At 48.3% G+C, this 16085-nt stretch overlaps 6 protein-coding genes across 6 annotated transcripts; 2 read left to right on the top strand and 4 right to left on the bottom strand.

The window, feature by feature from the left end:
* Positions 1 to 137: 137 nt before the first annotated feature.
* On the bottom strand, positions 138 to 2127 carry PpBr36_11321 (uncharacterized protein; the record flags this gene model as incomplete). Its single annotated transcript, XM_029898423.1, has 3 exons — positions 1272 to 2127; positions 388 to 1210; positions 138 to 160 (listed from the first exon to the last, which is right to left on the bottom strand). The coding sequence occupies exons 1-3, from the start codon at positions 2064 to 2066 to the stop codon at positions 138 to 140; spliced, it is 1641 nt and encodes a 546-aa protein (XP_029743171.1). The 5' UTR covers positions 2067 to 2127.
* A 1068-nt stretch (positions 2128 to 3195) lies between these two features.
* Positions 3196 to 3942, bottom strand: PpBr36_11320 (uncharacterized protein; the record flags this gene model as incomplete). The annotated part of the gene is made up of 2 exons (XM_029898422.1): positions 3196 to 3692; positions 3762 to 3942. The coding sequence occupies 2 exons, from the start codon at positions 3940 to 3942 to the stop codon at positions 3196 to 3198; spliced, it is 678 nt and encodes a 225-aa protein (XP_029743172.1).
* A 598-nt stretch (positions 3943 to 4540) lies between these two features.
* PpBr36_11319 (uncharacterized protein) lies at positions 4541 to 5651 on the bottom strand (the record flags this gene model as incomplete). Its single annotated transcript, XM_029898421.1, has 3 exons — positions 4541 to 4683; positions 5413 to 5473; positions 5529 to 5651. The coding sequence occupies 3 exons, from the start codon at positions 5649 to 5651 to the stop codon at positions 4541 to 4543; spliced, it is 327 nt and encodes a 108-aa protein (XP_029743177.1).
* A 1655-nt stretch (positions 5652 to 7306) lies between these two features.
* Positions 7307 to 10448, top strand: PpBr36_11318 (uncharacterized protein; the record flags this gene model as incomplete). Its single annotated transcript, XM_029898420.1, has 3 exons — positions 7307 to 7910; positions 9167 to 9839; positions 10421 to 10448. 3 exons carry the CDS (start codon positions 7307 to 7309, stop codon positions 10446 to 10448), a joined length of 1305 nt encoding a protein of 434 aa, XP_029743176.1.
* A 444-nt stretch (positions 10449 to 10892) lies between these two features.
* Positions 10893 to 11286, bottom strand: PpBr36_11317 (uncharacterized protein; the record flags this gene model as incomplete). Its single annotated transcript, XM_029898419.1, has 2 exons — positions 10893 to 11038; positions 11154 to 11286. The coding sequence occupies 2 exons, from the start codon at positions 11284 to 11286 to the stop codon at positions 10893 to 10895; spliced, it is 279 nt and encodes a 92-aa protein (XP_029743175.1).
* A 3907-nt stretch (positions 11287 to 15193) lies between these two features.
* PpBr36_11316 (uncharacterized protein) lies at positions 15194 to 16085 on the top strand (the record flags this gene model as incomplete). Its single annotated transcript, XM_029898418.1, has 2 exons — positions 15194 to 15732; positions 15797 to 16085. Coding segments are annotated over 2 exons (828 nt in total), but the record flags the coding sequence as incomplete, so codon positions are not given.

Genomic DNA, 16085 nt, shown 5'->3' with positions numbered 1-16085 from the left:
CGATAAGATAAGGTGTCGTGATCAGCTAAAACTGATCCTGATCACCAGTGGAGAGGTGGTCAGAGTTACTGTGCAGCCTCAGGACTGCTCACCAGCATCCAACCTCCGTTAAGAATACAATCCGTTGCATTCACCAATCATACCTTCACGTAGTATTTGTCTAGAAATTTTGGTACATATCTGTGGATAGGCCAGGGGTGATCTATAGATCAGGTAAATGGTAGTACGTAAGTGCACAACCCTCCCTTATGAGGCTACGTCCAACCAGAATCACGGGACGAACCACGTGATTCTGGGGATCCCTTTGTGATGCATGACTGGATCCGTTGTGAGTTTACCATCAATTCCTATCAGACTACATCGTTTTGTGCTCTTTCCATGGCCTACTACATGACCTGCACACCCTCTGCGCTTTCGGCGCCCTCCGGACCACGCGATCAAATCGCTTGCTCTCAACCTCACAAGCTTGTTTGCCCGCTAACATTACAGCCCTTATGTTTTCGAAATCGCCTGGTTTTATAACCTGCTGCATGCGAGCCGCGCGCTTGCAAAGTTGCGTGCACGCATCCTGGGCAGGTTGGGACAGTTCCTCCGCGTTATCCAGACCCTCCCGCTCCAAGCACAACTGCAAACCCTGCACAAAGTATCCCAGTTCGTCGTCTTGATTCTGCTTTATCCCCCTAGCCTCACTTTCGCTCCAAATCGCATCAACTGCACGAGCCGTAGCCACCACATCATCTGCGGAAACAAAGTTGCATCCAGCGAGAATGCCTCCATTCATGGTGTAGACGGTGTGGATGGTACCGGGGCGCATGTGAAGAAGATCTATAGAGTCAGTGACAAACCAGATCCGGTCTTCCAGTTCTTTGACTGCTTGTGGCAACACAAAATCCGCATCCGTGACTTTTTCTTCAAGCGCTTTCGCCGCCGCTTGACATTTCAGCCTCGACAATGTGCTGATGTTTGTCTCGGTGCCTGGCCACAAACCCCACAGCTTGAATACCCCTGGGGCCATTACGGAAAGGCCGTGGGATCCGCCGTCGATATGAATGTCTGTGAAGCTGGAAGTAGGGGCGAGAACCAACCTCGGCGTCATGTTTGGGCTCACGCCTTCACCTGTCAATGTTAAAGCCTCCTCGACCACGAATTTGGGCATTTCGCAACATCGAACCGGGCCAGATTGCATCAATTGCCACGATTCGAGGCTTGTCTGGTCTTGGTGCGCTTTTGCATTGGTTGAAGGCCTCATGAAGCCAGTGACTTCCAGTAACCTCAATCCTCAGATTTTCACTGCTATCAGCTCCAGGCTTGAGTCTATAGGCCCCAAATTGCACTTCAGACTTCTTTCCTTGTTTTCTGGCCAATCCTGTCGTTATATCCATCAGTTTCTGGGCGAAGACGTCGTCCTGTTGTGTGTGCTCTATTTCTGGAAAAAACTCTTGGGCACCGCCGCGGATCAAGCGAGGGGCATATCCGTCCCAGCCGGCCGACAATTCCGGCTCGCTGTGTAAATCGACAAGCCCACGCTCGGTAATCTGAGATGCTAAAACCTCTTGACAAACACCGATTTGCATGCCGTCATTTAGGTTTTTGAGCACGATGTCAACCAATGTTTCTTTCTCGGGAGTCATCGTGTCCAGCCATCGGGATATTAAGTCCTCGTCAGGTTTGACATCGTGGCTGAGTGCTTTGAACTGTTGAGAAACCCAATTTTGGCTTGAGCGGCAAAGTGTGATAGGATGTCGATGATGCCTCAGATTTTGCACGCTAATCTGGCCACTCTTCGGCTGTCTCGTGTCTTTGTTGAGCTTGTATAGTCCTGTCGGAAAGGCGAGGTATGCTAGCAGTATATTGCGAAGACTTTCGCTTTCGAGCAGGTACTTCATGCTTCCAGAAAGCGTGTTGGCTTTACCCCGGTTATTGTTGCTGTCCCCATTATTTTGCAGTAGGGCCAGGTTGGCCTTGATGGCAGCTTTGTGACTTTCGTTTAGCTGGTGTGTTCTGCTAATTTCTTCACCAATGCCTCTTATTATATTCTCTGGTGATGCTGGCCCTCGTTTGCCCATACTTCCGGCCCAGTGGTCGAGCAAAGTGGCGTTGAAACGCGCTGCTTGTTTGCGTATTTGACTGGGTGGGCATGTTATTCATATACAAAAAACGCGGGCCAGCCCAGTACCTTATTCTCATCACACCATACATTTAGGTGGACCAGCCGAGGGCGGAGCGCAGGCAACCAATAGCTTGACCTGCCACTTGAACCCTGCAGCTCCAGCTTGCGGCCAAGCAAGGTCAGTTCCGTGCCGGCTGGCGTCGTCAGCATACGGTCTTTGTCTGAATCACTTGCTACGTCTCCATGTTTCTCGAATAGAGACAGGCTAGCAGGTCCATGGCTATGGAGCACCTAGTATTCTCAAACTATATCGGGTACAAAAGCAGCAAAATCGCCAACTTCGTCCAAGTAGAGCTTCGCCCGAAACAAGAATATGGTGTCTTCACTTTCTACGCCCGCTTAACTTTCGCATCCATGGGCAAGTCTTCTTTGCCTGCTCTCGACATCAAGGGCAGAGAGAGGGCAGAGAGAGGGCAGAGAGCAGGGAGCTACACTCTCACCTCTCTTCCCTTTCACAATGCAGAAGTATGGCTTCCGATTTGAACCCGCAGCCAAGGGAAGATCACTTGCATGCATCACTGGTTAGCCCATGCAGGCTAGCCCGCATATCTAGTCACCACCTGGGTGATTAAAACCTAGTTGCTGATTGATACGCTCCTACGGGCTTCGAAGCCAACAATCGCTGCCGTCTCCCAGATTTGTGCCCATAGATGGCCCGACTGCGCCTTGCCCAAAATGGAGTGTGTATTTCGGAGGACCCCGCTCCTTATCAAGCTTCTACTGTAGAAGCAAAACTTGTAGGAAGTGAGATAGAGTCTTTGGTAACACCCCTCCTCCTCAGAACTTCTACTCCACTCGTTCGGCGGCAGTGCAACGAATCGGCCCCCATCAACGATTCGGAGTTGTCGTCGTACAGGGCCGCCGGCGGCTCCTCGGCCGTCAAGACGCACACATCTTCGCCTTCATCAGACTCAATATCACGTGACTCGACACTTATAGGGATATTTAATAACTATAGCTCCGAAGCCAGCCTATTTACCTCTGGTATTAGTTTTAGCTTTACCGCAACCCATGCTCTATTCCCTTTAACCGGAGCCAGTGATGCTGTACTCAGCACTCCGATTCTTGGGTGGTAAATGCTCAGACCCCTTAGCCTCGACATTGAGCTCACGCAGAAACTCTGGGACGTTCTGTAGGACCGACCCTTTTTCCAACTCTTGCCTCAACTCAGAGACTGCCTTCCTCCTTGTCGATCTGGCTTCTAAAACCACATTCGTCATTTCAGCCCGAACCTGCTGGTGTATTCTACTCTCCAAATCCGGCCAATCAACCGATATTTGGGATTCTATTTTCTTTTGCGTTTCGGATACTCGCTTGAGTTCTTCGGAGATACCCTTTAACCTCTTTTCCAACGCATCGTTCAACCGTTGCTCTGATCTCGGTTGTGTGGTTTGGGCAAACGCTTCAAGAATAGATTCTTGTGCGTATGAAGTCTGACAAGGAGACTTCGGAACTTCGTAGGTTTCTGTGCGACGCTTTTTGCTTGGTTGATCGACTGGCGAACCGGGAGTTTTGTGCTTTCCTAATTTTTGTTACGTCACATACTGTAAGATTTTGTCCACAGCTTTGGAAAGAACTTAAGGCGACATACTTGTAAGCTCATGATTTTGCATTTCTCCGGGGGTACTTTGGATATTAAAAATAGGTATTTGCTCCCGTTGCTCCTGCCGGGCAATTGCTGAAGTAGAGCATTCTCGGATCCCAGAAAATGATCGGACTTCGGAAATAGTTGAGAATTGGTGATTGTCACTATTCACCGACGCTGCGGCCATATTCGTGCTGAAGCTGCAGTCATAGCTGCGTGTAATGCAGTTGGAACATTTCGGCTTTTTCTCATCGCACTGGATTACAGAAAAGGATACAGGTAAGCTAAGGTATGCTTACCAGTGTGGAGAAGTATTATGTTTGGCATAGGGGAAGAAGCACTCAAATAATACAAAGAGAGGGTCGATGTTAGCTTTGATAAATTCGTACCTTTTTATGTTTATTTTTACAAGTTACACATCCATTTTTTGACCTTGAGTGCTTCCGGCACCTCGCGATTTTCGTGGCTTTGGGAGTGCCCCCAACCGAGCACATGTTGGTTGGGTTTGGCATTGTGGGATTGATTCCTGACGCAGAGCGTTTGGATCAAAAGGGAGAACAAAAGAAGACCTGAGAAGTAGTGGCAATAAGTGGAAGAGGACAAGGCTTTAGTAGTATGGAAAAAATAAAGCCAGCAGGAAAGGCTGGCAGCAACCCAATGGTTCTGGCTCCGAAACCTGTTGAGTCCTCAAAAATACGGGTAGCATCCGGGCCACCAAGGTCTCTACCAGGTTGTCAAAATAGCATTCTTGTAGCTATCGACGTGTAGAGTGGGAATACCTCATTTTACTCAACGGGGTGAAAGTAGGGCCATACGTGGCTGCGCCAGACATTCTTCGCCGGTTTCCTAGGAGTCGCGGCAATCCGCGTGAATCCATGTACCGGGGGCGTAATCGCCTTGTTCTGGGCGAACCATTTGCAACCCATTTCTAAAAATGATTTTTTTCAGTCAATCCTTGGTCAACTTCTTGCCAATCGGGATGGATGCATGGATGGCCAGAGATCTTGGCCAAAACATCCACGCCAGCATTCTAGCAGGGCTACAGATTCGGAGCTGCGTTGTCCTGCAAACCCCTGATAATTGATGCCTGAAACACAGGACTAAATGACTGGATCATCACCGTGGCAGATGTTTCCTAACCAGGGACTTGACTGTCTGTCGATAGGCACAAGCAACTTCAGTGTGCGATGCAAGATAACCTATGAGAATGTTGAAATTTGGTCATACACTCTTGAGTTCTGCATAAAGCACCAAAAGAGCCACCAACGACGTTACACAGGTGCTTGGAGATTTTAGTGAGTCAGTGACCGGGTACATGTGCGGTCTAAAGCCGGTTGCCGGAATGCTACCTCCGGTAAGCCTGACCGCAGTTCTCATACCCCTGTTTTTACGCAGCTCAAGTTCGTATCTGTTTGGACCGTAAAAGAACGAAGAAGTGTGGCCCAGAAACAAGTGCAATACATGGCGCCTTTTTGATTGCCTTGCTCGTGACCAATAGGAAGCGATTTATGGGCAAATTGGACGGTGCTGAAGGCTCAAGTCCCAGGTGCTGTGGTTGCATTGGGAACACGTCGATAGCTGCAGGAATGCTACTCTGACCACCCGGTAAAGACCTTGGTGGCCCGGATGCTACTCGTTGTCACAATTCACCACATACCCTGTTCGAACATGCCATCTGCTATCACATCCTTATTGGCTATCACGAAAGTGCCATCTGCCTGGGAGGCATCTGATTTATTTGCGTATGAGATCAAATTTATTGAAGAAATAAACCCTCTCCATCGTGTCCATGACGTCCTTCAACTTTTGCGTCTTGTACAGCTCCTCAAAGACGGCCCGGTAAGGCTCCCAGTCTTCGGAGCGGGTCGGTCGGACATAGTTCACGCTGGGAGGCATCCTGACCGAAGGTAGTGGAGACTGTTCCGGCTGCTGGTGCTGGTGGACTATCCAACTCTTGCTGTCGGTGTCTGGGACAACGAGAGGATACGCATTTAGTGGCGCGTGGGATGGCAAGTGGTCCCTGTAAAAGTCGCGGAAGTTGGAGTGGTGGTGGTCCCTATAAACTTGCTGCCACTGGTGCTATTGGTGCTCCCGCTGTGGTATTGGCTCGGCAACAGGCTCTTGTGTTATTGATTCCACCAAACCCAAGGGGCCAATCATAACTGGTATTTTGGGAATCTTATTACGAATACTCTTTTTTGACAGGTCGCAGGGCCCTTCTTATCCTTGTTTTTTCGACACACCGGTGGGCCTATATGATGAGCAGCCTTGCCAGGCAATATTCCGGGGGACCACAATAAAATTTGCTGGCCAAGGACAACTTAGAAAATTTGCCTTCTTCTGCTGCGATCTGGTGTAGTTACAGGAACAGCTATTTTGACGACTTGGAGACGCGGATGCTTCCCGTTGTCACGGTGAACCACTGGGTGCCTGCTACACGGAACAACACTTGTTCCGAAGCGCCCTTTCCTAGACTGTAGGAATAAGGTCCGCCTATTGCGACTTCTCATCACTGCTAGCATCGAGTTCTTGTAGTAGTAGTAGTAGTAGTATTATTTAACGCCGGGCTCGGCCCGGCTTGTTAGCCGGCCGTTAGCAACCTCCCGAGGGGTATCTCGGCGCGCGTTCTATCTTCTTTATTTACACAGGGGGAAAACAAGGAGGGCAGAGGCGGATCGTGCCTGACCGGGTTCGGGCCCGGTCCTGCTTAGGGGGATAGTTCACTGACGCGACCCCGTGCCTAAGGTGCACGGAGGGTTCGTCTGACGGCTTGTGCCGTGAATTGTGGGTGAAAAGGCAGCAAGTCTATTCCTCGTCTGAGTTCGAGTCGTTTACGATCGGTGTCCCTAGGCGTAAAGTGCGTTCGTGGCGCGCGGGGCGCTGGCGGGCCGCTCTGGGGCGGGCGCTGAAGTAGTTGGTGGCTATCGAAAACGCCTCAAAGCTTTTCGGTTGCCCGAGGCTTGTCTGGAAGAATTTGCGGCGTTGGGCGCGGTCTGGCGGCCCGACCGGCCGCTCGTTATCAAGCCACGGCCAGTTTCTCCACACCGCCCGCGAATAGCGGCAGTGCACCGGGTGCTCAGGGGAGGTCCGCTTCCAGCACCAGGCACACGAGGTGTTTGCATCCTGGTGGTTGAAACGGTCATGGTAGGCTTTGAAATCGCCGTGGCCGGTCCTCATGGCCAAATAATGGCCCAGTAGGGGTCTTGGCAAACGCAGTTCCTCGGGCTCCTTTCTCGGTGTGTATTGGAATTTCCATTCCCTATATGCGGGGGACCGTAGAGAAGTAACAGTAGCCTCCACTAAGTCCAAAAACACATTTATTATTGGGTGCGTTAGCGGAAAAAAACCTTTTCACCATAATAACACGATTGAGACTAACCCTTCTATGCTCCTATTCCTTAAGACACGGACCCGCACTGAAGCAAGTCCAGCCACTTGCGTTGCAACGTTCCAGGCACCCAGTTGATTCACAACAGTAATGCTTCGGGTTTAATGGCTCAACAAGGCCCCGGCTTTGGGAGGTACGATTGTGAGAGCATTATCGTTTCATCATGCCTCCTATGGCATATGACGAAGATGCAGTCGGAATATCTTCCATGCAGCAGCGTGATCCGTTTCAAATAGCATTTTATGGCAAACCCCCACCTGGAACCTTCAGTTTCAGTGAGCAACGCAGTTCGACTGATGGCGAGATCCCGATTGTATCCGACCCGCTGGCCCCCGCGTTATACTGGGAAGAAACCCCGGACTTCTTGCCGCTGTCCTCAAAGTATAAAGATAAATGGGTGCTTGTTATAGGTGGCATGGCCCAGGCTCGGGAACAGATCAAAACACTAGGCTTCGGGAAGGTTCTGATATCCTCGGATCTTGTCAAAGAATCGGCAAACCTTCACGTTCAGCAAGCATCAGCGAGCATTCACAACGCCGTTGGCATACCAAGGTCTTTTGCCGAACAATCACATCCCATTGCGGCAATCTTCGTCCTCAACGCGCCTGAAGATTGGGTTCTCGATTTGCACATTCTTCTGGCTTTGCTTTCCCCAGGGGATGGTAGGTCAGGCTCTGATACAACCATCCGTGGCAGTACTCAAAACTTCAGCTATCGGCACAACGGCAACCCCAAACTGTACTGCAAAAGCAACCCCGAATTTGAACGTCCANNNGCCAGCCGGGTTATCCTTGCCACATTAAGTGGGGAGGAGGTGGAGGGAGCAGGATTCGAACCTACGTTACACAAGTAACAGCCATGGCGCTTAACCACTGCGCCATCCCCCCGAAAGACAGGAGGAGAGGTTAGCATTAGCGGACAATTTATTCAATCGCTTAGCACACCCCGAACTTAACATAGCCTTGCTTCCATACGCGCTAGATCCATACAGGATTACTTAACAAGTGAAAATACCCCTGAGAGACTGCGTGGCCTCCCTTTGTCAAGCTAAAGGATTAAGTGGATACAAAAAAGGGGAAGATTCCGGTTATCACCGAAAGTTAGTGTTTTCCTGCTGGCCCTTCTGCCGAACTACAACGCCTGTCTCGAATTTGAAGCACAGAGCTGCTCCGCTCATTTAATGACCGAGGGGAAATGTAGTCAGTAATCTAAGGTTACATGAAAACAGGCGGGACAATGTCATCTCTGGGCAAACGCCGTATGTACCACGCCGTTTCTGCTTGGGTATGTCATTGATATTACAGCAATTCCCTAAGCCCCAGATGCGATCTCACCAACAGCGCAAACAGAAATAGTTCAATACTTGGTAAGTTTGCTTCGTATCCTGAAAGATTATTTTTTACACTTGTAAAGCTATTGGTGGCATGTTGCACCACCCTAGCTATAAAGGGATGGCCTCGAAAAGAATATATTGGTTCCTTATCTTTGGTTGTATGCTCCGTTTCATTCATCGCTGCAAGTTCTTGGCTCGGGGACGCCGAAGACTAGCAGTAGATATGTACCCTATAAGCAAAATCCTTGCTAATAGAGGGAGCGAAGCAATCAAGCTCGCAGCCTATTCGGCCGACTGGGTAATATAAAGTGAGGAAGCAGACTCAGAAGATGCAAGAAAACCACTTCAGGTCAAATCCCAGATGCATACCACAGAAGTCGCCCCCAGAGAAGTAACAGTAGCCTCCACTAAGTCCAAAAACACATTTATTATTGGGTGCGTTAGCGGAAAAAAACCTTTTCAGCATAATAACACGATTGAGACTAACCCTTCTATGCTCCTATTCCTTAAGACACGGACCCGCACTGAAGCAAGTCCAGCTACTTGCGTTGCAACGTTCCAGGCATCCAGTTGATTCACAACAGTAATGCTTCGGGTTTAATGGCTCAACAAGGCCCCGGCTTTGGGAGGTACGATTGTGAGAGCATTATCGTTTCATCATGCCTCCTATGGTATATGACGAAGATGCAGTCGGAATATCTTCCATGCAGCAGCGTGATCCGTTTCAAATAGCTTTTTATGGCAAACCCCCACCTGGAACCTTCAGTTTCAGTGAGCAACGCAGTTCGACTGATGGCGAGATCCCGATTGTATCCGACCCGCTGGCCCCCTCGTTATACTGGGAAGAAACCCCGGACTTCTTGCCGCTGTCCTCAAAGTATAAAGATAAATGGGTGCTTGTTATAGGTGGCATGGCCCAGGCTCGGGAACAGATCAAAACACTAGGCTTCGGGAAGGTTCTGATATCCTCGGATCTTGTCAAAGAATCGGCAAACTTTCACGTTCAGCAAGCATCAGCGAGCATTCACAACGCCGTTGGCATACCAAGGTCTTTTGCCGAACAATCACATCCCATTGCGGCAATCTTCGTCCTCAACGCGCCTGAAGATTGGGTTCTCGATTTGCACATTCTTCTGGCTTTGCTTTCCCCAGGGGATGGTAGGTCAGGCTCTGATACAACCATCCGTGGCAGTACTCAAAACTTCAGCTATCGGCACAACGGCAACCCCAAACTGTACTGCAAAAGCAACCCCGAATTTGAACGTCCAACGCCAGGTGGTACCATTCTGGCAGAGGGGGCATTCTTGTGTGCACTCAAAGCTGTTTGGAAAGATAAAATGATCCGAATGGGTTTTAACCTGGGGTAAAACTAAGCAATGCACAAAACCGGAACAGGCCGGTGGGGGGTGATTCAACTTGTTTGAGATATATCACAATTCCAAATCTTATTACTTGCTTACATTTGAATTGGTGCTAGACCTGTAACATATTGGTGCGTAGATTTTGAGAGGATGAATTGGGGTATCATTCCGGTGTTCAACTGGGTTGGAATCCTTTCCAAAGGGTGTGGTTGTTTTGGGGTGTCCAGCTGTATAACTCGCCCGACAGATGTTCCATACGGAAGGTTTGATAAACTTCTATTAGCCAGATTCGGGCCAGCGAGGCTTGATTGTAAAGTAAATTGGGGCTCCACGACACAGGTAGCCTGTGCAGAGGGAGAAAGTCCCTGGTCGCTATATCACGCTTCTCTGGTTCCTGAAGGCATTAAAGCGCAAGGTGCTCACGCGTGGCCTTCTGGGTCAAAAAGGCATGGCCGCCGTCGCTGATCAAATACGCCACAAGGCTGCAAAAATTGACAGTAGCCATGTTCCGGGCCCTGGGTATCCGGAGAATCGCCAGGAGTTGACATACGCAACTTAAAGAAAACGTTAACACGGGACGCAGTTTGGACATACCCAACGAGAAGCCATGATTCTCAACTGCTTTAGCGAAGTAGGGCATGCTACTCTCGTGAGCTCCAGGAGCTGCAGTCCCTCAAACGGAACTTTCACATCCAATGCTTCAGTCAGGCTTCACCTTGGCATAGGATGAATTGGGCCATCCTAGTACGCAACTAGTCGTTTCTCAGCAGGGCTCGTGCCCAATGACTTTGCACAGCTCAAACACAGTGCTCGTGTAATCGTCAGCGTCAAAATATACTTTCAAACCTCTATCTACTGTGCTTTGTACATAGAGTCTATTGTAAGGGTGTGTACAGTAATTGCGTATATGTTGCATATGTTTGAAAAGTAAAGATGTAGCAGAGTTCGATTAATGTAACTTAATAACTACCCAATTCTTCACTAGAAACCAGATTCAGCGCAGACTTCTGCAGTCCTCTGGTAGACAGCGAAGCGTACTAAACTGTCGGCATAATTCATTCGCGGTCAGAACCAATACCGGACAGCATCTCACAAATGACAGTAATCAGCTCGCCATTGGCTTTTAGACCTCCAGGCCTGAACGCAATCCACAAAGTCATGCGGTCCCAGATGCCCATCCCCCGGCTGACACGCGTAGACTCTTTCCGATATCATGTGACTAGCAAATCCAAAACAACCAAGCAAGGAAAGCGCCTTCTCTATATTTTGGCCACCTTTTACCAACACATTTTGTCCGACGTTGTGGACAAACCCACCAAATCCGGTGGCTCGCCAGTCCCTAGCGGAAATAAGTAATGCAACTCCTTCCATCCACTTGTCAAAAAGTAGAGGTTTGATGCCAGAAGTACCAAAGGTTATTATCAGCACATCGTCCTTGACGCTCGCCATGATGTTTGGTTGGGACTTCGTCTCGGAAGATAGTCAAGTTAGCATTATGATCCCAAGCAGCAGCGAGGCTATTTAGCCGCAAGTCCTTAGAATAAGTCTTAAAACACCCAATTTGAAAGTTCTTATGATCGGCTGCTTGTTATCCAAGCTGCCCTTACAAATATAAGCGCTCTGAACGTAAGCCGTTTAAGTATCACCAATGTTGATAACTGTCGTCGGGCAAAGTTTTCAATTTCCCCTCCTCCCGTAATGCCTTAGGTTCGGCGCATGCAAAAAAGGTAACAAATTAGAATCCAAATGTACGGCGTGAATATGCCTTTTATAATCAACTTTGTGGACCTCCGATCACTACTTAGCTCTACATTCAGCGTGCGTTAAAAGTTGGACACAATTGACGCTTGTTTCAGGTGAAGTCTACAGACTTCGAAACGGTTGAGCCGAAAAGGTGGCTAAGCCATTAAAACAAAAACCTATTATTGAACCCCATAAGTTCAAAAAAAGAAAGAAACAAGAAGAAAAAAGAAAAACTCACTGTTAATTTGGAATTTCGTTAACATAATGGCCAAGTTTTGAGTTAGCCAATTTTGGAAGGTCCGAAACTAGGATTTCAAAGAACAAAACTTGGATGACGGAGTGGCCGAAATTGGGCCAAGCTTTCCCGGTTTCTGGTTGGGGTAATTTTACCCGATGGACCAAAAATGGGCTTGGCGACTGCGCCACACGCTCAGGCAGCACTCACCCTTCGCTTAGCCTTGGTAACATCGGTTCAGGCAAGATTCACCCTTCGATCAGTCTTGGCAATAGCAGTTCAGGATTATAGACAAGAATGGAAATTCAAGAGGGCAATTCATGCGTATGACAATGTTCTGTTGCATCGAGTGCAACTGGCTTTCTGTCCAATTGATTTGAGGAAGCTTTGATGGGTATTTTCTGTGACGATGGGACCGTTACTTTCTTCTTACCCTTGTTAAGCGAGTCAGGGTCATCAAGGGGCTCAAATTTGAAGGCTGCGACGGGTGTTTCGGCAAGCGCAGGGTCTATCAGCTCAGTAGGTTTGCCGTTGAAATCTATACTGGGGGAATTGGGCAGGGCAGGCTGTGATGTCCATAACCCTGGATATCCTGAATCCTCGAAGATTGGAGCGTATCCAGATAGACTATGGTTGTTCTGGAGAATACAAGAACGTTATAACGTTATCCACCGCAGCTTGCTAAGGCACTAAAATGCAGCTACTGACCTTTGTTCACATGCCTGCAAATTGCAGCTAGTGAGCTCCATTGAACCCCTTTACAGGCTGGAGGTTATCCGCACGTCAGCCGGCGCTGGATGCTTCTTCATCTTCATCAATATCCATCACTACGGCGCCTTCCTCGCTTCTCTCTTACTTTCCATGGCACTGAGGTAGAAGGTTGTTCGGCCCGATATAAAATTATGAACCGCCCTATAGGTTTTAGATGAGTAGTTCGATTTGTCGTTAAAGGGCCGTTGTTATCACATATCACACCGGGCTGGACCATTTTCTACCCCAATGCTACAGTATCGGAAATGATTGCACACCACCATTGGGTGAGATGAATTTCCCAGGATTTCGTTCAACAACAATGTCATTATATTGTTAGTGTGTGTGTCTGTTTAATCTCAGGGGAGCTGACATCCGGATCGTATTTTCTATTTTTATCTGATTAGTCAGGGCGTGCATTGATANTGTGGACAAACCCACCAAATCCGGTGGCTCGCCAGTCCCTAGCGGAAATAAGTAATGCAACTCCTTCCATCCACTTGTCAAAAAGTAGAGGTTTGATGCCAGAAGTACCAAAGGTTATTATCAGCACATCGTCCTTGACGCTCGCCATGATGTTTGGTTGGGACTTCGTCTCGGAAGATAGTCAAGTTAGCATTATGATCCCAAGCAGCAGCGAGGCTATTTAGCCGCAAGTCCTTAGAATAAGTCTTAAAACACCCAATTTGAAAGTTCTTATGATCGGCTGCTTGTTATCCAAGCTGCCCTTACAAATATAAGCGCTCAGAACGTAAGCCGTTTAAGTATCACCAATGTTGATAACTGTCGTCGGGCAAAGTTTTCAATTGCCCCTCCTCCCGTAATGCCTTAGGTTCGGCGCATGCAAAAAAGGTAACAAATTAGAATCCAAAAGTACGGCGTGAATATGCCTTTTATAATCAACTTTGTGGACCTCCGATCACTACTTAGCTCTACATTCAGCGTGCGTTAAAAGTTGGACACAATTGACGCTTGTTTCAGGTGAAGTCTACAGACTTCGAAACGGTTGAGCCGAAAAGGTGGCTAAGCCATTAAAACAAAAACCTATTATTGAACCCCATAAGTTCAAAAAAAGAAAGAAACAAGAAGAAAAAAGAAAAACTCACTGTTAATTTGGAATTTCGTTAACATAATGGCCAAGTTTTGAGTTAGCCAATTTTGGAAGGTCCGAAACTAGGATTTCAAAGAACAAAACTTGGATGACGGAGTGGCCGAAATTGGGCCAAGCTTTCCCGGTTTCTGGTTGGGGTAATTTTACCCGATGGACCAAAAATGGGCTTGGCGACTGCGCCACACGCTCAGGCAGCACTCACCCTTCGCTTAGCCTTGGTAACATCGGTTCAGGCAAGATTCACCCTTCGATCAGTCTTGGCAATAGCAGTTCAGGATTATAGACAAGAATGGAAATTCAAGAGGGCAATTCATGCGTATGACAATGTTCTGTTGCATCGAGTGCAACTGGCTTTCTGTCCAATTGATTTGAGGAAGCTTTGATGGGTATTTTCTGTGACGATGGGACCGTTACTTTCTTCTTACCCTTGTTAAGCGAGTCAGGGTCATCAAGGGGCTCAAATTTGAAGGCTGCGACGGGTGTTTCGGCAAGCGCAGGGTCTATCAGCTCAGTAGGTTTGCCGTTGAAATCTATACTGGGGGAATTGGGCAGGGCAGGCTGTGATGTCCATAACCCTGGATATCCTGAATCCTCGAAGATTGGAGCGTATCCAGATAGACTATGGTTGTTCTGGAGAATACAAGAACGTTATAACGTTATCCACCGCAGCTTGCTAAGGCACTAAAATGCAGCTACTGACCTTTGTTCACATGCCTGCAAATTGCAGCTAGTGAGCTCCATTGAACCCCTTTACAGGCTGGAGGTTATCCGCACGTCAGCCGGCGCTGGATGCTTCTTCATCTTCATCAATATCCATCACTACGGCGCCTTCCTCGCTTCTCTCTTACTTTCCATGGCACTGAGGTAGAAGGTTGTTCGGCCCGATATAAAATTATGAACCGCCCTATAGGTTTTAGATGAGTAGTTCGATTTGTCGTTAAAGGGCCGTTGTTATCACATATCACACCGGGCTGGACCATTTTCTACCCCAATGCTACAGTATCGGAAATGATTGCACACCACCATTGGGTGAGATGAATTTCCCAGGATTTCGTTCAACAACAATGTCATTATATTGTTAGTGTGTGTGTCTGTTTAATCTCAGGGGAGCTGACATCCGGATCGTATTTTCTATTTTTATCTGATTAGTCAGGGCGTGCATTGATACTAGGCTCCAAAGCACATTTTCCATTGTCCACAGGTGGCAACATGGCAGTCTCAGCGAACGGGTACTCGCAGTTTTATCGCTCCGGCTGAATTTGATACGTATCGCATTGCCATGCAAGTTGCCGTCGGCTCTGCCTAACCTGTGACGCCCGACAGACAAAGGCATTTGGTGACTGCTGCTTTGTTTGCCGCTGACGTAGTTGATCATTCCGGTTGCACAACGGGATGACGGTGCGCTTTCTAGTACCGAAACGCACAAATTTCGGTCTTCCCGCAAAATCAGCAAGGTGGCTGGAAAGGGTCTTTGAGTTGGCCTAAACAGGTCTTAAAACCACAAGAACAAAAACGAAATGTTCAGTTCTATCGGGGATCTTCTGAGAGAGGATTTGCCCAGCGCTTCCTTTTTTAGAATGCCTGGAAAGGACCCGAAGATTTCCAAGAAAGACTGGGTACAAGAGTTCCCTGAAGTAAAAGCAGGACTTCGAGACGCAACCTTGAGCTGCATCGAAGAACGGCCCGGTCAAAAATATGGTCATCTTCAAAATCTAGCAGAAGATCGTATGAAGCGACTTACATCTAGCACGAACGTATTTCATGAGCTCATCGAACAAGAAGCAGACGTTACCCGAGACTTTCAAAGACACTTGTCTCTTCCATGTCGTCAGGCTTGGGACGGGCTCAACGTATTCGAGCGCTCGCAATCAGGACCACCAGGGGCTACCACTGATTCCAAAACCATCGACCATTATTTTTCGTTGATGGTCGAGAGTCATGAGTACTGCTTGTGCGCTGGCGAGCTGAAGCCATGGGGTGTCATTCAGAAGGACGAATGGTCCGGGGCCAAGACTATGGGAACAGTCACCAAAAGGCTAGGGCAAGAGATGAGAGGGTTAGTAAATATACATCACGATTGCGGAGCGTTCTCGGTCACTAACAGATTTGGTACTTTTAAGATACGCCTACAAGTACGACTGCCCACAGGTTTTTGTCTATGACTCCCGACACCTCTTGATTTTTCAGTTTCACGCGACCACTCGAGAAGACATCAGAAGTCAAGACTGTTTGATTGACACATGGGTTATTCCGCGCTCAAGTCAGTCTCACGGGGTCAACATTACGATGCGGGAAGCGCTGGATACATTGATTCGGTGTGGATGGATGCGTGTCGTTGGCCAATTAAGTCGTCGTTCAAACATTCAAATCGGGGAATGGATGCAAGAGTTTGAGTATTGGTCTGGGAGG

The sequence above is a fragment of the Pyricularia pennisetigena genome (assembly GCF_004337985.1).
Source record: "Pyricularia pennisetigena strain Br36 chromosome Unknown Pyricularia_pennisetigena_Br36_Scf_24, whole genome shotgun sequence".
In the NCBI taxonomy this organism is placed as follows: domain Eukaryota; kingdom Fungi; phylum Ascomycota; class Sordariomycetes; order Magnaporthales; family Pyriculariaceae; genus Pyricularia; species Pyricularia pennisetigena.
The sequence above is the reverse complement of the archived record's forward strand: the minus strand, read 5'-3'. Positions and strand labels throughout refer to the sequence as shown.